Genomic DNA, 25,005 nt, shown 5'->3' on the forward strand with positions numbered 1-25,005 from the left:
GCAACCAAGAAAGACGGAGTGAGAGAGCAGTATCTTCCTTCTACATCGTATGGAAGACTGGAGCTGTAGCTCCACGCCCTGTTCAATCAAGACTGTTTTGAAATGTGGTAAGACTTCATGACTTATTATTGCAATTATGCATGTAAATGTTTTATCATCTGAAAATGTAAAGACGTAGTCGATTTAAAATGTGTTCCTTGATGCATCGGCATGCGGATAATTGCGTTACGGGCGTAAAAATAATGATTTCGTGAGCGTTCGGTCTACGCCTACAGCGGTCCTGATGGGAATGGACGAACGGAATGGATGAGATGGAGGCGCGATAGGTTCCAGTCGTGATTTATTTTTAAGACACGTATATCATCTACTGTTGCGTGATAACAGATATATTTTAAGGGGTTTAAAAACGGTTGTGCCATGACCATATGACGTTACATTTCACACCGAAATAATCAAGGTCGATGGTGAAAAAATGTCTTGCGCACTACCTATTTAGCACCAAGACGTCAATGAAATTAAGTGAATACATCATATGCTAACTGTGAACATTTAACAGAAGGCCATCAGAGGGAAAGATGTCCGAAAGATGCGGGTTTTTTGTATATCCACGTCTCTGAGAACGTTTTCGAGTTTGTTAATGTGCGTCCCCAGTCGTGTTTTAAACGCACCAGAGGTGGTAACACCGAGTCTCTTACGGAAGACGGGAGAAATACCCGAGACTCCATTATTGTGCGCTTGCCTTGTGGAATACAGGGTATTAGATATGAGCATGATATGTAGGCAAAGTGCACTACGTAGTGATATCGCGAAGCATCCTATTTACACAATATTTTTTTGCTGTAATTTCTTGTTTTCCTGTTAATTGCAATGTGTGATAAATGTCGGGGTATAATAGGAAAGGGGAAAAAACACAAACAACACAACATTTTTTTGTAAATACACAAATTTAACGTTGTAAAGACGTCTGTGATTCAGTCATCAAAATTTTAAAAGGATGTTATTGATCGTGGCTTCAGTCGGCAGAAGTAGGTCATTTTTAATTGGGTGTATCGTCGCAGTAGTCCGCGGCTGACGCCTGTTTTAGGTGCGCGCTTCCAGAAGGCGCACACAATGGAGGCGCGGTGCAGTCTGCCTAGTGCAGGCTTTCAAAACTGGATGTTTGGAAAACGCATCTAGTGGTTAAATATTAATGTGTGGAGCAGACACTCTCACTTCCATTAGCTCCCGAGTCATACACAACTACAGGCCGGTGAAACGGCAATTCACATAATCTATATTTCAGCGAAATGGCTGTGGAAGTTTCTGAGGAGAGACTCAATTGAAAAGCTTGCATGGAATAAAAGATAATAAGCTTTAATGTGCAAGAATGACTGAGTCTGAGAACGTATTTAGACTCAAAGTCTCTCAGTCGAACAGCTATGGTGTTTTTCTCCTTACCACTGAGTAGCAGGTTTAAGCTAGCATTCCATTGCTTTTAGACTTATGTGTTTCAACCGGGATTCAGTGTTTGCTGTGAAAAATGTAGTACTTATTTGGATTTGTCATTCAGGAACAAACACAAAATACTACATCAGCTAAATTTAAAATGCGCCTCCCACCCCACACCCATGAAAATTTGAAATTGGACACATGCATGCATGTAACATACTGTGGTAGATCATCTGGTCTTTAACACCTGATGCCCTCAGTCACAGCTTGGGATGTAGAGTGTAACAGGATGTTGTGGATTCTTTTGATTGATGTGTCCCTGGGGAGAGAGAGAGAGAGCACTTGTGGTACAGTCAATCGAAGTGTCCGGAGAGAGAGGGGGGGGGCAAATGAGAGTGAGAGTAATAACACAACACAACAATATTGATCCCACAGACAGAAGTACAGGCATCGCAGTGTCATGCAGAGAGACCACCCCAGCTACAACCAGAGATGATGAGCCCTGGATACAAAAGGCTCTAAATACCTCTCACTTGTTAAAAATGGAGAGGGCGTTTGCACAGGGGGTGGAGGAGGTGGTGTGGTGCAGTGGTTCTGCACAGCCATGTGCAGTGTCAGTCCGTATGTGTAATGGAATTCTGTTATCCTCCATCTGCCCCCCCACCAATCCATTGTTATTTCCAAGTTGATGTCAACCAGCTCAGTGGAAAAGGTGAAGACTCTTAATATTCCCTCATTCCCGACCTGCCCTGCAGTTAAAGTCAGTGGACAAGGAGCCACTGAGCACAGTGATGCTGTAGCAGAGCCAAGAAACATGAGTGAGCATGTTAGCAAGTCATATCTCTTGTAATGCTGTGTGGACAGGAAAGGCCCCGTTACTAAACCTACAGCAAGGCCTACCCATGTTACAGAGGCATTACAGTTTACGTACCATTTTAATTTGAGGAAAGATGAGATGAAACGTGTGCGTGTCCCACTGGGCACTGCTTTATGACAAATTTACATTCATTTTTGCCAGATAATTACAGTACCACTCCAATGGAACACAGAATCGTAACAATAGAATACTGTGGCATTATGGTGTAGGTAGGATTTGGCCTGTGGGTCTCTCATGTGCTTTGAGCATGTCTTTATGTGTATGTGTGGCTTTAAAATTGGAGATGGAGGAGCTCGTCAGTGTTCCTGAGTGCGATGAGATGTGAGAGGCAGCATATGTCACCCAGGGCAGGAGGGGGCTGGGAGTGTTGGGAGGCTTTCACTTTGGTGTGCAAATGAGGAGGAAACAAATGATTGTATAAGTATGGGGTTTAGATACATTCCCTGAGCAGTGACAGCGGGGGATGCCGAAAACTGCATCGGGAATGAAATATAATATTTGGCATTTGTTTCTTTTTGGAATTTTATTACTTACTTATTTTATATTAAGTATAATTAATTGTATTATTTAAAATTTTATTATTTAAAAATAGATCAGTTTACCCTTCCTAATTCTGATCCTGGCCATACTATTACTGTACATATGTGTGGTTTTGTATTTGATTATTGCTGGGGTTAGTGGATTGATGTAGCTGGCAAATTTACATGGTTCTTAGTTGCCAATTTACAGTTCAAGAATCAAGTGTTTCTACTGCTAGCTATAAATACTAACTTGTGCTGATCTGAAATACACTCTGACTGGAACACCTTCTCATCGAAACCCCACCCACCTGAAATGAAGGCTGGAAAAAAAAAAAAAAACAGCACAGCATCACTGCCTCTCCCAGCAAGGGTGGATGATGTTGCCTTGGCAACCAGACCGTCTTGGATTTAATGGGAGGCTGAGAAATAGCAACAGAAGAAGACTGGGGTGGGGGTGGGGTGTGTGTGTGTGTGGGGGGGGGGGGCAGTATAACTGCAGCATTCTCTTTTGTTCTGGCCCCACACTTGTTCTTCTTCTGCAAATTCTGTTTTCAGGCCATAGCACCCTAAATTATGGGCACTTTGGTGTGTAAATGCTCCATTAAAAGCCTGCCTAATGCAACGAAGCTGCTTGATGGCTCACACCAGTTAAGATAAGAATAATGAAGGTGGACTGGAGCTCTCATGGAATTAATGCCGCCGAGATTCTGGTGCGGTTCTGTCGCGCTCGCCTCCCGCACAAGCCCAGCTGCGGCTGGGAGGATGAGTCATGCCTCCGAGACGGCAGCCATGATTGGTTGCTTTTCGCTTTGCCGCACTTGCTTCTCGGGCTGGATGAGCAGTGTCTTAATGCCGTCGCCTAGACCCTGGTCTTTTGAGTGTGGCCACGCGATGCCGGGTGTGGTTTTGCGACACGGGGAGAATTCTGATCCCAGATGAATGTTGGGAGGTGGGCTCTCAGAGTCCCATTTAGGTGACATTATTACACCAGGATTCAAGCCGAACTCCACGTATTTGAAGTTTGGGTTGTCTTCTGCTGTCCGACGGGGTATCCTTCCACAGTCCAAAAATGTTCTGTCTTGGATAGCTAACCTCTCTTAACTGTCCCATATATATGTGTGTGTGGGGCAGCAGTGTAGCATTGTGGTGAGGAGCAGAGCCTGTAATCAAAAGGTTGCTGGTTTGATTCCCCACAGGGACACTGCTGCTGTACCCTTGGCAAGGTACTTAACCCAGAGTTGCCTCAGAAAAATATCTGGCTGTAAATATGTAACATATGTAAGTCACACTGAGCATCTGCTAAATGACGGTAATGTAATGTCTGTATATTTCTTATGGATTATTAAAGCCTGAGAGTGGAGACTACATGGCCTGCAGCCCTAATATGCCCTAAAATGGCATTTGTCTCACAGGACTATCAGTCACTGTTTTCAGGGGTCACTCAGGTCAGGGCGCCTGAATTTTCACTCCCTTGTCTGGGCTGTAGGCAATGTTTTCGCGACTGCAGACCCACTGACCCCCATCTGACCAGTTCTCATGAGTCTGGCTCTCTTTATTTGATTTGATCTTGAATTGATCATCACTGAAAGCTCTCTGACCGGCAGCATGTAGAGCGACAATGTGCCGAATGAAAATAAAGGCTGTAAAAAGAACTGGGCTGAAGGATTTGTCAATATCACACATCCATCATCATACTGAGTGCATCACCACCAGCCTAGCATGATCACACATAGCAGCAGTGTTGATGAATAAACTGGACAAAAAAATCTGCCAGGCAGCTGACAAACCTGACCTGAAAACTGTTCAAATTGGCTGTGACTATTGTGACTATTACTGTTGGCCTCTTGTCCACTAGTCTAGTGCCACCTGTGGTAGGAGGTAGTTACTGCAGGAGCCATTCAGTTACACTCGGAAGCATACTACAAAATTCTGTTAAAATGAGTTAAAATTAAAATAAATAATAGGGCTAATTAATATGTTTCAGTAGTGCAAATGAATGCTCTTGGCAGTTAAATGTAAGGATTGGATATGTCATTCAATGTATGCTACCCATGTGCATTTATGACAATAGGTATAAATCCCCAACCCCCTGCACTGGCAGTCTTCACTTTTAATAAAATTAATTGAATTTCGGCAATGAGGCTGTGAGTACCAGTGATCTGACGCAATGTCCCGCGCATGTCCCAGAGGCGCGCGTGCTGCATTCATTTGCTTGACGTTTTCCCACAATGCCTTGCTAGAGAGGCCCTTCTGTGTCGAGGAGTGTTGCTGGCAGATTTGGCTCTGATGTCTGGGGTTGGAGATTAGGCACAGACTGCGTTTGATTCCGCTCAGTGCTTCAGTGAAGACTGCATAATTCATAATTGCTCTGTGGCTTTTAAGCTATATGAATTTCATTCCTGTATTTTTCCTAAGACCTTCGGCACAGTAGCAAATATAATGTTTGCTTAATTATTTACTTTACATGTCTGTGTGTGTGTATCAGCGTGTCTGTGCATGTGTGCATGTGTTTCTGTTATTGTGCAAAATCAGTGTTCTCATTAATGCTATACATAATGCAGTCCTTTTTTTGCACAGGTTAATGATATTGCAATTTCTCCAACAAAGACCAGCTTCTCCGACCAATAAAAAGAGCATCACCCGGCAACGTTCTGTTCTTTTTCTGTCCATGGAGAAAAGCATCCTGTTTCCTGCTGCTGCTGCAGCAAAAGCATTTTATTAATAATTAGACAAACCAGCGTGGTGTGAAAATAAAACTGCCTGACTGAATAATGAGTCCTCCTGCCAAAAAAAGAACTAGTGGCACATAAATTAAGAAGGGGCACATTAATTCACAAAGGAGCCTAAATCAGCAGAGTGGTAATGCACTTTAGGGAGGAGTACAACCCAAGCTTCTATAAACAAACTAAAGAGATACCAAAAACAAATGTAGATACATATGACTCCACAGGTGTGCAAACATCAGGCAGAAACAATGGTAGCGTACTGTGCACAGCATGTGTGAATTGAGTCAGTAATCCTGGACAAAGTAGGAATATCACAGCACACCCCAAACCGCTCTGTTTCCACAGCAGTAAGCCTTCAGTGCCCAAGGGCGCATTTTGCTTTTACAGCCTTGGCCGGCTTTTTTTCTTCTTTGAAGGAGTTTTTTTCTAAGGCATTAGCTCTGTAGAACTAGCACCACAGACAGCGAATTCAGACCTGGTCAAGCGGAAACATCGATACAGAGAGGAGCTTGATCTTACAGTATCCTGACAGAACTCTGTGTTCCAGCTGCTGCCCAAAATGTGCAATGCGAAATAACACACTCGCCACAATGCAGATAACACGAACCTAACAAAGGCCAGAATAACACTGACTGCACAAGAGAATGCGACACAGCGGAAATCACCGGCACAATGTGGCCATGCCAAGACAAGGCAAAGCAACCCGATATGAGATGAGGAAGCGCAGCATACTGACACACCAGAATACGATATGAGCTGTGATGCAATGCAACACACCGTGTCCAACCTAGGCAACTAGGTGGCAGTGTAGCATAGTGGTAAGGAGCAGGGCTCGTAACTGACAGGTTGCTGATTCAGTTCCGTTCAGTTCCCCACTGGGGCACTGCTCGTGTACCTTTGGGCAAGGTACTTAACCCAGAACTGCCTCAATAAATATGCAGCTGTGTAAACAGATAACCTGTAAAAGCTGTCACCTGTGTAAGTTGTTCTGCATAAGAGCGCCAGCTAAATGACAATAATATGTAATGCAATGTAATGCAACACAGTGCAGCTCTGACCGGAGTAAGCCGTTTGCTCCCCCTCTGCCCCCAGACATTGGACGGCCTGAACATGTCGAGCTCCACGGCCTCCTACGACCAGCTGGTCCGGCAGGTGGAGGACCTGCGGAAGGAGAACACCCACCTGCGCCGGGAGCTGGAGGACAACTCCACCCACCTGTCCAAGCTGGAGAACGAGACCTCCAGCATGAAGGTGAGGGAAGGAAGGGGACCAATTTGCACAGAGGGCCAACAGCTTCCCTCCGATTGTGCTAATGAATTTCATTTGGCCAACCTTGCCCATGGCTAATATTAGCAATTTACTGTGTTGGCAATTACAGCACAGGCCATTTACTGTAACTTTACATGGAGAGCAAGGCACAGAGCTACTCTGAAAGCATTCATTACCTTTAAGGATCCATTGATCTTCTGTAGTCCAGCAAATGTTTTTGATCAAATAATATTAATTATTTTTGCTTTTAATAAAGGATGGCAAAATAAAATTAAAGCATGCTAAAATATTTTATTTGATGCAATTTGCCATTGTCATTATTAAATTATTAATCAATTGGAAATAAGAGGTGCATTACTGTACATTAATGTGACTCACTACAGTTGAATTTTAGATGGAATTACCGTGCTTTTGAGATGTTGCTGTTACGTAATGAAATTAGTATTACGAGCCAGAAAATGCATTAAAGATCAATTAAATGTTGAATCAAATTCAAACTCCTCATATTTTCCTGTTATTGGTCCTGATCCTATCACACAGCTCAATCTCTCAATTCCTGTAAAGGATCAGTTTCAAGTTTCAGTCAATGAAAATCATACTCACGCTTCCTGTGTCATGTCTCTGAAAATGAGCAGAGAAATAAGAGACCTATAACACTGGAGTTCCGTGTCTGAATTCTAGTTAATCAGGTAATCCTTCATTGTCAGTTCAAGCTAGGCAGCATTCTCAGGAAAAACAAAGCCCCCCCCCCCCCCCCCCCCCCACCGCCAGCGAATGAGAGTTAATACAATATCTGACATGGTTTACTGATCACATTTCACAGAGAGGACAGCCAACATTTCCTGTACAGGCTTGTATCTGAAAAGAAAATCGATTTCTAGCACTTGTGGAACTAAAGAAAAAAAAAGCCAAGCCCCTATGTCTGTTTGTCTCATTCATCACACAGTCAGCAAAGGTACTTGAGACCAGCTTCCATTTTGCAAGAGGTGCCAAACTACTGTATGTTACATTAGGCATCCATGTAAATGACCCAAAGACTGCAGGTTTGATTTCCAGGTGGGGCACTGTTGTTGTACCTTCGAAGGAGGTACTTAACCTGAACTGGCTGGGTGAATACCCAGCAGTATAAATGAACCCTGTGTATCAGACATAAGCCATGTCAGTTTCCCTGCCTGAGAATGCCTACCAAGCAGATAATAACAACGTTTTAAGTGATGATGTCATGCTAGTTTCCGCTCTATGTAGTCTTCAAGGCTGTGATCTGAGTAGAGCTGACACTGCAGGTGCCCCTGAGTGTAGACTGGCACTCCCAGCGATCATGTTGACCACTGTGGGCTAATACCCACTATATCTTTAATCCTCACTCTCCACACGCTTCACTACAAGCCAGGGCATAGACTTGCTGTAGAGGTAAGCAGACATTCCTCGGTACTGGAAGATTGTGTGTGTGATCTGGTGAGGAGTTGCTTTTTTAAAGTCAGGTGAGACACCTAACTCGAGTTTCCTAAGTGAAATATTTAGAAGCAATCAGCAAGCCAAGACTGGGAGCTCACATTAGACTTTCACTAGGGAGACTGCTTCATCTGGATGTTTCAGCACAATCCTTAACGATCAATCAGATGCAGAGTGCAAACAGCTCACTCACAGGGGTCAGGATGTGAAATGGAGCTCCTTCTTCTACTGTACTGTCACTACACCAGAAGTCTGACTGGATTGGATAAGGATTCAGTATTATCTGCCACATGACATACAGTGTTCTCTTCATTATGTAATGAATCATGACTGACAGTGTCATCTAATTTCACATTTACATTTACTCATATCTAGGGTGACTTACAAGGTAACACGGTGCATAAGTACATGTAATATGATCACATGAACTACAGCACATGAAGAAAACATCTATCTGAACACGTGTCAGTCCATGACACAATAATATAACAATTTGCTGACATACTGAAAACAGACTAATTACTACAATAATGAAACATTTGAACTAGTTGAACTAGTGTGAGTAAAGTGATGAATGAGACAGGGCAAAGCAATTGGAGATGAGCCATTATTTAGGCCCCTGTGTGTGAGATGAGGACTCTAAGGTGGAGGGGGCTCTGATGCTGGACTCTTGTCCCTGGTGCAGGAGGGCCTGAAGCAGCTGCAGTGTAAACTCGAGCAGGAGGCTCGGTCTATGGCCTCCAGTGGGAGGACCGACACACTGGACCAGCTGAGAGGTATGTAGACCCAGCCTCAACTGCGCTGGAAATGACATATATAATATAGTATGTATAATAATCAATGCAAATGTGATTAAACAGATTGTTTTTCAAATTTCACTTAAGAACTACAGATGGATTTGACCCACTACTATGAGCTGAAATACCAGCCACACAACCTGCGGGCACTCTCAGACGGACAGCAGGCACGGGCCAATGAGGGTGCAGACAGGCTGCCTCTCCCCGCCTCCGTCACTGGGAGAGACAGGAGCCCCCTGCGCCCCCCTGTCACCCACCAGGGTTCCTCTGTTTCGGGGGAGGGGACAGCCGTGCACCCGGGACCCCCGCACCTCCTGGAGGGGGCTGAGGGCCGGGTCACTGCGCAGCACCTGGAGGAGTTGCTGAAAGAGAGGTGAGGGGATCGGAAGTGCTGAACTTTCCTCCAGCTGACCCTCTTAGCTGTGCATGGGGACGTTGGTATGTTTTGTAATAATTATAAGATGCTTGTAATATTTCTCTAAAATGGAATTGTTTTCAGGGGCCTGGCCTTGTCATACTTTGCGAGAAAGCCCGATTTTAACTACCTATTGCTTTGTTTGTCGGAAAGTGGTCATAAGGAGGTCCTTTTGGGATCTCCACTTAGTGACATTGTGTAGACTGTGTGACCTTGCTGTGACATGACATGACTGTGTTGTGACCGTACCGTGACTGCATACCTACCATTTCAGGACTCTGCTACTGAGGGAGATTGAGAGAGAGGAGAGAGAGCGGTGTTGGTACTATGCCCAGCTCCAGGCGCTGTCACGGCGACTGGCTGAGCTGCCACGCATTGACACAGTGAGTATGGCTTTGTGTGTGTGTGTGTGTGTGCGCGCGTGTGTGTGTGGTTCTGGTGTGGTCTAACCCCCTGCTCTCTGCGCCAGTTCTCTGTGCAGATAGATCTGATTCGACAGCAACTGGAGTTTGAGGCCCAGCAGCTGCGTTCGGTGATGGAGGAGCGGTTTGGAACCAGTGATGAAATGGTGCAGAGGACCCAGGTGAGAAGAGGGTCTGGACTGCAAGGAGTTATAAATATTTGCGTATGCATGTGTATGTGTGAATTCATACGTGTGTGTGTTTGCATGTGCAAGTATGTGTGTGAGCGCATGCGTGTGTGTGGGGCAGTGTGTGAGTCCCCTCAGTATATTCCTGACCAGCACGCCTGTGTTTGCCCCTCCCCATTTCAGATCCGAGTGGCGCGTCTGGAGCAGCTGGAGAAGGAGCTGCAGGACGTCCAGGACCCTGAGGAGAGGAGCACCCCCTCAGAGAGCCATGGAGGGGTGCGGGGCGGGGTAGGCGGGGTTGAGGGGGGTAGGGTGGGTTGGTCATGCATCTAAATACTAGGGGGGAGCAGGAGAAATGGGGGGGATGCAAATTACTGACCTTTTGATGTACTGTATCTTGTCTAGCTATAGGGAGTCATCATGAGAATCATAATTTTCACATGCACGAGAGGACTGGCCACGTGTTACAGGCAGTTGCTTTACTAGGTGGCCTGAATATCTCTGGGTGCATAAAACTCATTCTGACATTTATATTCAGTACCGGGGAACACTCATCAGAATGCTTGGGAGTGTGGAATTGCTTTCACATTTATGTACATCAGGAGATGGCAGGAATCAGTGAAACAGTCACAACACATGGAGGTTGGATTTAAAAAAAAATAAAATAAAACTTACCCAGTTTTCATTTAAAAATGGGTGCATGCCTGAAATTTTGGGTTCATTTTAATGTCAGAGTAAGGTCAACCTCTTGGATGAATAGGTTGTTTGAGGCTTAGCTACAATATCCATGGACATCACCAACCTACATTCACCACATCTAGCCATTCTTCTGCCATGATTTCAAATTGCTCTGATAGTCTTGCACAAATGCTGTGTTTAAATTCAGAATGCTGTACTCTAGGAGAGATCAAGTTCAACCTGGCACACTGTGTGAACGAATATTAGTGCTTATATATGGCTATGAAAAGTAAACACGCATCGTGGTCTTTTTCTCTCCAAGAAACGGAATGGGCATTTGATAAATTGTCCTAACAATTTCAAAAGGATTTATCAAGCTGAGAATCTCTAACATGATTTATTCAGACAGTACTTTTCATAGTCATCCATGATTAACCACACGGGTGCTCCTGTAAGATTTACTCCATTTAGGTGCTCCTTCCACAAAACAATTAATAACCTGCAATCAAAATGCTAAACTGTACTCCACTTTCATGGGGTGTGTGGCATTTTTTTCCCTCAAATTTATGGATCCCATTTTTCATGCTCAAGTGCTGCCGGAGAGGTGATTTATTTGCTTTTTTTTCAGAATGAAATGAATTTTCGCTGAGATATTTCTTAAAAATTGATGAGCTTGGTGGTAGGTTTCTCCATTTTCCTAGCAGTGCTATAAACCTACAGTTGTAATTTCCCAGGTGTGTTCTGTTTCTCGGTGAGAAGTTAATAGTCCTCTCACTCAGTCTCTGAACCTCTGTGTGGAGGAGAACTGGTTTCATTAAATTTCATCTTTAAAGTCAATATCAGCGTGTCTGTGCGCACCCTGAGGTGAACCTCTCCCGGCAATAGCGGGACCTTAATATTTCAGCACATCCATACAAAATTTAACACCGCACAGTTGTCAAGACCGGGATCAGAATGGAGGAGAAAGAAGGGCTAAATTGAACTGGAGTAGAGATAAAGGAGATGTTCTCCATCTGAGAGCCTGAGCATTCGCTGCTGAATGGAAAAATGAATTCAGCATGAATTCAGCATGATGATCTCTGGTCTCGCATTGCTGAGAATGTGCTTTGGTCAGGTCAACAGAAGAATGGCTGTGGATTAACACTCAGAATTTAAGGATGACCACAAATTACTCCTGTGCTCCCAGAATATGTTGATGAATGCAATTTGACTGAAGGCTTAGGTTGCCAGAACGTTCTAGTTTTCAGTCGACAGGTGAAACGGATAGACGTTGTCGATGCAGTTTGGCAGAACCTGTGGATATCAAAAGTAAAGATGCATCCACTTGTAATTGTTTTCCTGATAAAAATGGCACAGTTATCACTTACTAAAATCTTATCTTTGCATAACAGCTGTCACTTTTAAATGGGTTTAACTAGGTACTTTTTCAGTTAGGAAATGCCTCTTTTCTCATTAATGCACTCACTCGCTCACTAGCTAATGTCTCTTCTCTCGTTCATTCACTCACTCATTAATGCCTCCTCTGTCATTCGCTCACAGACTAATGGCGGAGGAAAGACTGAAGCCGAGAATGCATCCCTCAGCTCAGTAGCTGAAGTACCTGGAGATACAGGAAGCAAAGTAAGACCATGAACAATCTGTATAGTATTTAAGCATTTGTATAGCAGTTTAGAATTTATGTAGCAATTTATATACCATCTATCTGAAAATCCCAATTAACACCCTGAACCTGTAATGGGGAGTTGTTACGGAACTCTGCTGTGATGGGGCCAGTTTCTTTAAAATGGTGAGAAATAAAGTAAAGAGTTTATGCCACCCTGTATCCTGTGCTTGCCCTTGCACCCCCTTCCAGGTTGAGATGGTGTTCTGGCTGCTGTCCATGCTGGCCACCCGTGACCGGGAGGAGATGACCCGCACATTGCTCGCCATGTCCAGCTCCCAGGACAGCTGCCTCGCCATGCGCAAGTCCGGCTGCGTGCCCCTGCTGGTGCAGATCCTGCACGACGGGCCAGGGGGCGCTGGTGAGGCAGCTGGGGGCACCGGGTGCAGCAGCCGGGAGGCGCGGTCTCGGGCGGGGGCCGCGCTGCACAACGTGGTGTACTCCCAGCCGGACGAGGGGCAGGCCCGGCGGGAGATGAGGGTTCTGCATGTGCTGGAGCAGATCCGAACCCACTGCGACACCGGGTGGGACTGGATTGAGAACCATCTGGGAACGCCCTCACCTGGAGGAAACAAAACCACAGGTGAGAGAGAGAACAGAGAAATCTATTACTGTAATAATAGCAATTACCTTTACAGGGAAGGTGGGGGGTGGGGGGTGGGTGGAGGGGGGAGAATTCAGTATAACAATAATAGTGACCATGAAACTATATGAAGACAAAAGAACCCTCACCTTGAGCACCCAAAACAAAACCACAGGTGGCTGAGAAAGCAGTGGTGGCATTTCCATAATCATACTAATAATTATCATGAAATTCTCATAACCATGCAGTTAGGGATCCAGACTTGCAACCAGAGGATTGCAGGGTTCAATCCCATATGGCAGCTGCTGTTGCTCCCTAGATTAAGGTACTTTATGTAATACTCTTGTTTCTTATAGGCACTTGGGCAACATAAATTGCCTGCGTAAATATCCACCTGTGCAGATAACATGCACAATGTCAGCCACATAAGCTTTCCCCAATTAGGGCATCAGCGATGCAGGCCGGCAAACTGTAACACAGTGAATGCAGCGCAGTGCTATAGACCGCCAGGCAAACTCAGAGCGCTGGGGTTGTGCAGATCAGAGGAGATGGACTGAAAATGTCACCCATGTGTTTTTGCTTTACACTGTTCCTTTCCTCCTCCAGCCATCCCAGAGCCACTGGAGCCCCAGATCTGCCAGGCCATGTGTGCCATCATGAAGCTGTCTTTCGAGGAGGAGTACCGGCGCGCCATGAACGAGCTGGGTAAGACCCCGGCCACGCCCCGAGGCACCTGCTGCCGCACGCTGCAGATACAGTCTCACCTGGGTCCACACAAGTGCTCCTATAACACAAGAGGAACGGGGAAAACAGAGGTCCTGATTTTACTGTCATGACATGAAACGACCCTGTTGAAGACGCTGTTCGATTCAAAAAGCATCACCATTATACAATAGCCCATTTTAACTATATTAATATTTCCTATGACGTTCCAAAACATACAGTATTAGGAGCACACGTTTTCAAGCTCCAGAAAGCAACTCTGTTCGCCCAAACAAAAGCAGTGTAAATCACTCACCAGAGAGACAGCACATTCACACTTTTACAAACAACAACTACATATAATCCCAGGACAAAAAGTAGTGAGACCTTGCATGTGGACTGATTACCGGTTACATTTTTGTGTTGAGTTAGTTATTGGGACGGTGGCTGTATTAGTCATTTGTTTCCACAGTTACTCTGGTATTACTCTGTATATCATTCTTTACATACTGTCACACTCATGGCGAAAGCTGTCTTCCTACTGCGATGTGAATTTGATTGACAGTCTCTCCGGTTTATAATGCATTTCACTTTGCGCGCTCACACCATCCCTGTGATAGCATGGAGATGGACCTGCCGTGTTTTCGGTTAACCCCAACCCCTCCCGCTCTCCCCGCCGGACGCCATGACGACGTGCCCCTCTGCCCTTTACTCTCCCCAGGGGGGCTGCAGGCTGTAGCGGAGCTGATCCAGCTGGACCAGGAGCTGTACGGCATGCAAAACGACCCTCTCAACATGGCGCTGCGCCGCTACGCCGGCATGGCGCTAACCAACCTCACATTCGGGGACGTGGTCAACAAGGTGAGGGCTGGGACCTGGTCACTGCCAGCTGCCGTGCTGCCCACAAGATCGTGGAGCACTGGAGGTTGACACATAAGAGAAATACGGTTATTGTATTGAGGGGTGCATAAGAGTGCATGTAATGACGTGCGGTTTTGTCTTTATCAGGCTACTCTGTGCTCCAGGAGAGGAGCACTGCAGGCTGTTGTTGCTCAGCTTGCGTCAGACAGCGAGGAACTGCATCAGGTACTGTGCTGTTATGATACGACACGTGATAGAACATAACCAGACGCAACACAACACAACATGATACTATTAGATGTGATATGACACTATACAATTCTGTTCGTCCCACCAGGGGCAAGGGCGTCTTACAATTGTCCTTAAATGAATATGTTTCTACACACACATACATATGTAACACATGTATGGAACATTACATGAACCTGTATGACCTTCTACTGTCCCTGTTAACAAGTGCATACATAGCATACACTCACACATGGATATACTCACATTAATATAAAATATTGTACATCCATATTTGCATAATGTCCGTCATCTCACAGTAATACAAAGCACATACCCGTGTCAAGCATATTGCACATACATCATGTACACACATATACATTTAGGCAATATTACATGCACATGCATGCACAGGAGAACCTTTGACTTGACATGCAAGAACACGGAAGTTACTGTTTTCAATGCATATGTAGTGCTCATTTAATTTTAAATAAAAAATGATGTGGGATTCAGGGCCCCAACATGTCGTATGTGAGGAGCGGAGATCACCTGCCTCTTCCTGTCCACAGGTGGTGTCCAGCATTCTTAGGAACCTGTCCTGGCGTGCGGATATCAACAGCAAGAAGGCACTGAGGGACGTGGGGAGCGTGGCGGCGCTGATGAACTGCGCATTGCAGGCCACCAAGGTGGGCACACAGCTCCACATGGCGGCCACTCTCACCATTAGTTTTCTGTCCTTTTCACCAACTAGCGCATCAGTACTTTCAAGTAAAAAAAAATGTATTTTCAGAAAATTCTTTCAGAATTCAGAAAGGCTTTTAAGTAGGGATTGACTTGCTGCTGTACACAATACAATATATACAATACAATACGTAGCATATTTCCATGTTTAACCCAATTCACTCCAGTAAATAAACAGCTGTGGATATATAGATATATGCATATCATACAAAGTTCAAGCAATGTGAGTCACTCAGGATAAGGTATTTTCCAAGAAAATTAATAATGCAATATGTAACACCATGCAACTTTCATTATCGATAAACTACAGTTAAAACAGTCTGCCACTGCCATGGTGCATAAAGGCTTTAAGAATTTAAACCACACTGGTGCTTCGGTCTTCTCCCTGCTCTTCAGGAGTCCACCCTGAAGAGTTTGCTGAGTGCCCTGTGGAACCTGTCTGCCCACAGCACAGAGAACAAGGAGGCCATCTGCTCTGTGGATGGGGCACTCGGGTTCCTGGTCAGCACACTCACCTACAGGTCAGAGATCTGCATTACCAATGACTTCATATTTCCAATGCTGTTTTAATTTTTGGTATTTGAATATTCAATGCCTGCCAAGAACAAATATTCAAATAATCAAAACCTGCTCCCCTGCCTCAAAGTACTGTATTAAACTCCACTCTTGTTTAAATACCGACTTTCACTGATGATGGACAATCTTTTATTTCATGGATTGTAAAGCTGGCCATTCATAATGACTGATGAGTGATGGTTTGGTATGTTCGGTCTCGCCCCCCGTGCAGGTGCCAGACCAACCAGCTGGCTGTCATGGAGAGCGGTGGAGGTATCCTGCGTAATGTGTCCAGCCTGATCGCCACCCGCGAGGATTACAGGTGTGCCTCTCTCACACACAGACACACACACACACAAACACACACACGCACGCACGCACAAACGCACGCACACAAACACACACACGCACACACACACACACACACACAAACACACAATGAATGGAATATAAGTTAATTGTTAATGCATTATGTTAATTAGCTCTTAATGAGATCACCTGTCTATTTGTAACATCATGAAATTTAATACAGCATCAACTACCATCCCAATTATAGTACATTGTGACAGGTGGGTCAGGTAAGAGATGTAACATACGTAGTTTCTCAGAAACGTTCATTCATATGCACACCTACCCAAGAAATGGATTTTTTGTTTGTAATTTCACAGTAGTGATACCGTCGTGTAATTCCATGGGTTTCCTCTCATTGCTTCTCCGTGTAGACAAGTCCTGAGGGACCATAACTGCCTGCAGATTCTGCTGCAGCACCTGCGCTCCCACAGCCTGACCATCGTGAGCAATGCCTGCGGCACCCTGTGGAACCTGTCGGCCCGCAGCCCTGTGGACCAGGAGCTGCTGTGGGACCTGGGGGCGGTCAGCATGCTGCGCAACCTCATCCACTCCAAGCACAAAATGATAGCCATGGGGAGTGCGGCGGCCCTGCGGAACCTCCTGACCAACCGCCCCCTGAAGTACAAGGACGCAGCGGTTGTGTCCCCTGGGTCCTGTGCCCCTTCCCTCTACATGAGGAAGCAGAAGGCCCTGGAGGCGGAGTTAGATGCCAAGCACCTGGCTGAAACCTTTGAGTCGATAGAAAAGAGGAGTGCCAAGCACCCCAGGCTCATCAAACCCCTCCGGCAAATTGAGAGCCTGGCGAAGGACTACGCCTCTGACTCGGGCTGCTGCTTCGAGGACGATGAGGCCACCAACGCCTCCGTCAGCCTGGATACGGGAAGCTTCTCCATGCTGTCTGTGTTCTTCAACAACCCCAATGTCCCACCAGGCCGGCCCTGCAAGAGAGGCAGCGACCCTGAGCGGGATGCCGCCCTGCAGCCAGATCACGCTGAGACCGCTGCTCCGGACGGGTACAGGGATGGGGATGCGTCTGCTCTGGCGGAGAAGCTCGCCAAAAAGACGGCCCGCACTCCAAGCAAGATGGACCGGCTGATGGATGATGCCATGGTGCACACGTCCTCTGAGGACAGCTTTAGCCTCAGCTCAGAGGACCACCTGGTGGACTGTCATTATGGCGCGGATGAGTCTCACGAAGCCAGAGCCAAATCTTGCTCTCCCTGCCGTCTCTGGGACAGTGGCAGCTTCAAGCAGAGGGAGCGGGTGAACAACAACCATGCCCTCATGCGCCTGAAAAAGGAGCATACAAGCCTGTCGACTGACAGTCTGAACAGTGGCAGCGGCAGCGCCAGCGACGGCTACTGTGGCAGCAAGGACAAGATCCAACCATCGTCAGGTTCAGGAAACATACAGAAACGGCCTGATAAGCTGGACCTAAAGGAGGCGCTCTACAGTGATCCCAGAAAGGAACAGCGCTGTGTCCCGAATAACACCTTCGACGTTGAGCTGCCAGAGAGAGACTCAGAGGAGAGTAAAGGGGAACAAACACCAATAGTGTGTGGTACAGATGAGAAGAGTCAAGAAACACCACAGCCAACACCCTCTGCTGTATCAGACAAAGCCCCCGCTGAAGCTAACACACCCACAATCAAGCTGTCCCCCTCTTATCAACACGTCCCGTTTATCCAGAGCATGGCTAAATTTGGGGTTGGCAAGAATTCGATCGATGTTCAGGCACCTCAGAGCTTGAGGAGGCAAGCCTGGGTGCCAACCGTGCTGACAGGTGGGAGTATGAGCAAGCTGTCCCCGGCTAGCTGCACATGGAGCCCCTCCCTGGGGCAGATGGAGACTCTACAGAGGTACTCTGTGGAGAACACACCCATCTGCTTCTCCCGCTGCAGCTCTTTGTCCTCCCTGTCCTCCGCTGATGGGGCTGTAGATGGCCAGAGCCAGAGCCAGATTGAGAACGAGCTGGACAGCGATGCTTCCCTGGAAATAATCGAGGTGGAGGAGGGGGACCTTGTCAAGAGGGAAGAGGGTGATGACACCTTGGAGGACCTGAGTGAGAGCCAGTCACTGGTCACGGACCGTAAGACGTGCGAGAGCAGCAGCAGTGGCGCTGGCCCTGCTTCCCAACCCGTTGAGATTCCCTGCCCCATCAAACGTGAGAAAGTCTTCCTTCGACAGGAGGACAGGACGCCATCTAGTCCCTCTGAGAATTGCATCCATGAGAGCCCGCTGGTACTGAGCCGGTGCAGCTCCGTCAGCTCCCTGGGCAGCTTTGAGTCTCCCTCCATCGCCAGCTCCATACAGAGTGACCCCTGCAGTGAAATGATCAGCGGGACCGTCAGCCCGAGTGACCTGCCCGACAGTCCCGGTCAGACCATGCCCCCGAGTCGTAGTAAGACCCCCTGCTGCCCCGCAGACCAAGGAGGTCAGGAGACTCAGGCGGCGGGGTTGATGGGGCCGCAGTGGGAGAGCAGTTGGCGGAAGTTTGCAGAGATCGCCGACTTCAGGGAAAGGTTCAACCTCCCCCCGGATCTGGACAATATGATCTACTTCACCGTGGAAAAGCCCACAGAGAACTTCTCATGCGCCTCCAGCCTGAGTGCACTGCCTCTTCATGAGCACTATGTCCAGAAAGATGTGGAGCTCAAACTCACGCCTCTTCTCCATCAGCGGGGGGGCAACAACTCCTGGGATGAGCAAGGAAGGGAGCATCCCTCTGTCCTGGACATGGAGACTCAGGCAGAGAGGTACAGCGAAGGCAACTCTGATGACGACATAGAAATCCTGAAGGAGTGCATCAGCTCTGCAATGCCAACCAGATTCAATAAGACCAGAACCTCCTTCATGTCTGGCATTCCAAGACAAGTCTTGAACTCCCGAGCTCGAATGTCTACGCAGCTGCCCATTTACATGCTGCTTCCTTCACAGACAATTCAGAAGTGTCCTGGTGGAAGGCCTGGGATGCAGGAAAAAGACTTTTACCAGGATGACTCCTCCTTCACCGATTCAGCAGAAGGCACCCCGATGAATATCTCCAGCACCACATCCCTGAGTGGTGAAACCCAGCGCTCAAAGGAACGCTCGCCTTTGAGACTGGACAATCGGGAGCCGGTGGATGAAGATGCAAAAAGGATCGAGGATCTACGGAAATTCTCCCGCTATCACAGGCCGGCTGGAATGATGGGTCAAACACTCATGATGAACAACCAAATGAACAGAGTGATAAGACGGGTGATGCCGGCACAGAGGATTCAGATGGGAGGTCAACAGACAGCAGCAACGATGTCTCAGGTTCGAGGCAGACTGAACCATCTTGTCCAGAGGCATGATCTGAGTCAGCCCAGGAATGGGCCACTTGTTAGCCTGCCAGTCATAAAGCAGAGCACGCAGCCCTGCCAGAACCAAAAAGCACTGCAGCAGCAGCAGTTCGCTCAGCGTAACTTAACATTCCAGACAAGGCGTCAAATACCTCCTATTGATGAACTCGTCTGCTGCTCTTGTGGTGATCACACAGATGCAAATGAGGAGGGCAAAATGACAAATAGGGAGGGGGTGACGACAAACACAGGAAGCAAGAATGTTGTGACCCAAAGGGTGTCTAACGCGAACAAAGTCCAAATGGCTCATAACAGTTTTGCTGGTAAGATCAAGCATTCAAATGAGACCCCCTCCCGTCATTCCCTCAGTTCTTCCCTTAGATCACTTAACGATGTCAACCTTGATGAAAATCAAGGGAAAGTATGGACAAGAAGTAGGCATTACATGACATCCACCTACACCCGCAGTTCCGCAAAGCTCCCAAACAACCACAACCAGTATGAGCGGGAGAGCTCTCCGAGCTCTGTCAGCCTGGATTCAGAAGATGACCTGCTGCAAAAGTGCATCACCTCTGCTATGCCTGCGCAGAGGAAGAGGCACTCCACACGGAAGAGGAAAACAGACAGGAGGCAGAAACCTAAGAGTGATGCGCAGAAAAACTTTGACAGCTGGGACTCGGACAGAGATTTGAGGAGTGATGAGATGCCGTCCGACAAAGACTCAGACCTCAACAGTGTCGAGTGGCGGGCCATACAGGAGGGAGCTCACTCCATTGTGATGCGGCTACAGGCTGTATCCAAGTCCCAAGAGCCGTCGTCGGAGTCCGAGTCGACCCTTTCACTTATGTCCGGCATGTCTGCGGGATCCAGCCTCAATACTAAACAAGAAAAGGGCAACAAAAAGAAGACAGGCAAAGGCCAAAACAACAAAGGAACCAAATTTACAGAGGGTAGAAACATAGGGAAGCCTCTCGATTTCTCCCAGCGCAAACCAGTTCCAAATATGCCCATGATCTTCAGAGGAAGGACAGTGATCTACACACCTAAGAAAGAGACACCTTCACAAAGACCACCTCCGAAGAAAGTGCCGTCCAAGACAGAGACCCCGCCAAAGAACCCTAACCTAGCCCAACACAGGTCAAAGAGCCTGCACAGATTAGGGCAACCGAGTGACACTTCTGAATTTTATTTGCCTAAAAGGAGCTCCACACCTCCAGCAAGGATACCCAAGAGTTCATCATCTGGATCATCTTCAAACTCTACACTGTTGAAACAGTCTCAGAAGAAACCCAGCTCCCCCTCACCAACAGACAAGCCTATTCAAAAGAAAGCAACAAAAGTTGCAAAGGACACATGCAATCAGAAGGAGACCACCTCTACATCTTCTGCACAAAGGCTGGCAAACTCCAAACCTCCAGTGGAGAGGAAAACACACAAGTCACCTGTTCGGATTCCTTTCATGCAGAATTCAACCAGACCACCAGCGCCTTCAAGGACCATCTCTCCATTAGTCACTAACCAGCCCTCTGGCATCAGCAGGCAAAACACTGAACTGTCTGGGAAACAAACCCCACCTGCCAGCCGCTTGGGTCTTGTACGTATGGCCACTGCTCGGTCAAGCCGCAGCGACTCAGACCGCAATGGCTTTCTGAGACAGCTGACCTTCATCAAAGAGTCACCCAATGCCTCAAGACGTGAGGTACCCGGCTCACGATCCGTGCCGACCTCCCAGTGTGCATCTCCCCGCAGGGCACGTCAAAATGCGCCGGCTGTGTTCCTCTGCTCATCCCGCTGCCAGGAGCTGAAGGCCAGCACTCAAGGGCAGCAGAAAACGCAAGTAAGAGACCAGGGCCAGCGGCAAATGCGAGGCCAGGTGCCGGAGCAGGGAGTGTTGAGAAGGGGTCCCGGTCTTTCCAGAACCAGCTCCAGCGACCGGGATCTCTCGGTGAAACGTCCAGTCAGAAGAGCCGGATCTGAGAGCCCGTGCAGATTGCCTCAGGTGGAGGCCCCGCGGAACAGGCCACGGGAGAATGAGACATTCAAGCGGTACTCCTCATCTCCCAGCATAAACGTCCTAAACAGGACGACCAGCCGATCTTCCATGAGGTCCTCATCCTCAGACTCCAGCGGGAGGGCAAGGAGCGAGGCGGGAGGCACGAGGGGGCAGCAGCCAGGATCACGAGCCGATGACAGAGTCACCTGGAGGAGGATTCGGGACGAGGATGTGCCTCACATCTTGAGGAGCACTCTGCCGTCTACTGCGCTGCCCCTGGTGCCTTCTCCAGACGGACAAAACCCACCACTGCCAGGGAAGCTTCCTACTATTCCATCACCATCCCGAAAAACAAGCGATGCCACAGTACAGACGGAGGACCTCTCCAACAACAAGACCAATTCAAGCACCTCCCCCACCTTGGAGAAAGCTCCTGTAACTTCCGGGGAGAAGGCCAAGGCGGCTCTCCTGAAGAGGATCAGCCTGACCTCAGGAAGCAGTGTCCAGGTGCAGGAAGGCGATTTGGATGGATCCTTGAAGATCCCTGCCTCCACTTCTCACTTGGTGGAAGGGCACAGTGGGGGAGGTGTTGGGCACTTCCGCCAGAGCTGCCCCAGCAAGGCGGTCATTGTTACCCCTTTCAACTACATCCCCAGTTCCACAACCGCCGGATCCCAAGACAACCAAGCCCGAGCTCCAAAACTCAGCCAGAAGTCAGAGGAGGAACTTCAGCCTCAGTGAAGTGCACAGAAAGTAATGTCTGTCCATGAACTCAAATTACCTTTATTGTTCCTACAACTTTAAGCACTCAGGTGGTTTTCTGATAAAGACGTATCAACCCTTATACCTCTGGAATCTAACATTTCTAATACTAATACTGCATTCAGGAATTATCCGTCCTTAAGGATGCACACAGATAACCTTAAATGACTAGACTCAAAGTACTACTGTCTGAGGAAATTTATGAACAACCTCTTCTGATTTCAGTGTTACAATATGTTAGTTGTATGTGTTAGCTGTATGTACACACAAAACTATTCATGCGTCACCTGTGGCTGATGAAAACACTGGAGCGAAGGGGATGCTTTGGATGGAAGTTGGATCTGTTGGAATCTGTTAAAATCTGTTGGAACTATACCTTATTTTCTACTTTTCATATTTGCACACATACCTTTGCCTGTTTGATGTGTATTGACGTATTGTGTAAAAAAGAAAAAAATATACTAAAAATGTCTTCAGATTTCTGGACACAAACATGCTGTCAGTGGAACTGGTAATTACCACAGCTGGAACTCATGATATGCAAATTACTGGCACAGAACCCAGCTTGCTTAAATACAAGTATATGTCGATATAATCACTTTGTCTCTGGAGAAACATTTAAAAGTGGAACTGTTAAAGTAGGACAGGTGAACAATGAAAGAGATCTGACAAAGAAAGGACTACTGCCCGCACTTGAGCATAGCACCTTCTTGGGTATGGTAAGACTTTGTTGGGCCATTGCCCTTGACCAGAGACTCATACTGAGATACTATGCTGCCATCATAGTTCACTCCAAATGATCTGTTCTGCTGGAAACTTATGTAAAACACTGCCTTTAGCCGGATCGATTATTAATCTCCTGTAGATCTGCCAACAAGCCTCCTGTTGAGAAGACAACACATTACTGCCACACTCTACTGCACAGAAATCATATCCCACCTGAACAGCTAGTGGATGTTGGACTGGAGTTGTTTCTCAGCAACATTCACCAAATACGGGGAAGATGGGGCGGGGTTCCATTGCTGGCATTACAACTGTCAAACTGAAAGCCACACAAAAAAAGCATCGTTCCTGCAGTCATTCCTGAATTAACCTTGTGACTGTAATTTTTCCACAGAAAACAGTAAGCTATAGATTACTGTGTATAGTATGCTGTGTTTAATGTTATTGTGTTGGCCTCTAGAATCAAATAACTATAATCAAAAGCAAAAAAGTGTTTGTGGTAACTGTGGGATGTTACGAACAGCAGATATTGAGTGCAGTTAGACAGGATTCTGATAAATGTGTTAGTGGCTGCTTTTACTTGTAAGAGTTTGAACGGCTGTAATATTTTTGCCCCAGCATGTATTTGTAAAAAATGAAGAAAAGATACATCTACGCTCTCAGCTGATACACAGAGACCGAATTGCAGAATCATCCAAGTCAACATGCTGATGTTTACATGTCAGAAAAAAAGACCGTACAAATAAGAGTATGAATGAGCTGGTCAAAAGATCACAATGCATTTTTACAGTTTTATGGATTGTGCTCAATGAACAGAATGATCCATCCAGATGATGTAAAGATCAGCAGATATGCACAGCATTGACCTGAAATGAGTGCGCTGTACTTGAGAAGCAAAGGACAGCTGTGGTCATGGACCAGAGTCTCATTCTCAGCCATTAATCCAGGGTTCCCACTCAAATCAGATTAGTACTTTCCATGATTTTGAATGTTTTAAGGATAAATATAAAATTTTGATATTTTTTTTTTATTGTGGCAATGGTAAAAGTTGTGAGATACCGAGGTACTTTGAAGATGAATTTGTAGGGGAAATGAATTTTGAGACATGTTACTTTAAAAATATTTTTTATCTTTTTTTTGAGGGGGGGGGGTGGTTAAAGTGAGATATTTTAGCACTTGTCTTTTCTGTGACTTTTCAATGACCCTCTCGGTTGACAATACTTTACGCAGTTCTCGAAGATCATGGATAGACTGGGTTGAATTTTGCAAAGCATCACTTCACCTGGTGTTTAAGGTGTAAAAGACCTGTTTATTGAAGGTGAAACCCCAAAGGAATCTAGCACCCCAGGACTGAAACTGCCAATAATTTGCCATTTTGATTAGCTACTGTACATCTTACAATTTACCCTTCCCTAACATCTATCAGTCTACATTCCTCTATTGTACCTGCATTGCAGCTAGAGGGCGCCAGTTGGTATGTTGAGATCAGGTAGGTGGCTTCTGGTTAGCAGTTTGATCCTCCACATGAGTTCTGTTTCAGTATTATGCACTTCCATAACTAGGAAGGTAATACTAAAGAGGAAACTGAAAGAAGTGTTAATTTCTTTGTTGTACTATATGGAACTGCAACCCCTTTTAATGTATTTTGCCTGTAACCGCTTATGGTTTTGGATGAAGTTGAAAATTGAATTGCTGGCCATCTGAGAGGCAATGGCTGATGTATTTGTACTTGAGGGTCAAGAATAAAACGACGTGTTTTCATCCAATC

General features: G+C 46.7%; 1 protein-coding gene across 1 annotated transcript; it reads left to right on the top strand.

Moving 5' to 3' along the window:
• Positions 1-24,967, top strand: LOC118795385 (adenomatous polyposis coli protein 2-like). Its single transcript, XM_036553841.1, has 16 exons — positions 1-107; positions 6,645-6,803; positions 8,959-9,049; positions 9,158-9,443; positions 9,760-9,868; positions 9,955-10,068; positions 10,258-10,362; positions 12,292-12,372; positions 12,605-12,995; positions 13,602-13,700; positions 14,419-14,558; positions 14,706-14,783; positions 15,356-15,472; positions 15,924-16,048; positions 16,315-16,404; positions 16,805-24,967. The coding sequence occupies exons 2-16, from the start codon at positions 6,663-6,665 to the stop codon at positions 22,491-22,493; spliced, it is 7,656 nt and encodes a 2,551-aa protein (XP_036409734.1). The 5' UTR covers positions 1-107; positions 6,645-6,662; the 3' UTR covers positions 22,494-24,967.
• The last annotated feature ends 38 nt before the right edge of the window (positions 24,968-25,005 follow it).

Source organism: Megalops cyprinoides, chromosome 20 (genome assembly GCF_013368585.1).
Source record: "Megalops cyprinoides isolate fMegCyp1 chromosome 20, fMegCyp1.pri, whole genome shotgun sequence".
Classification (NCBI taxonomy): domain Eukaryota; kingdom Metazoa; phylum Chordata; class Actinopteri; order Elopiformes; family Megalopidae; genus Megalops; species Megalops cyprinoides.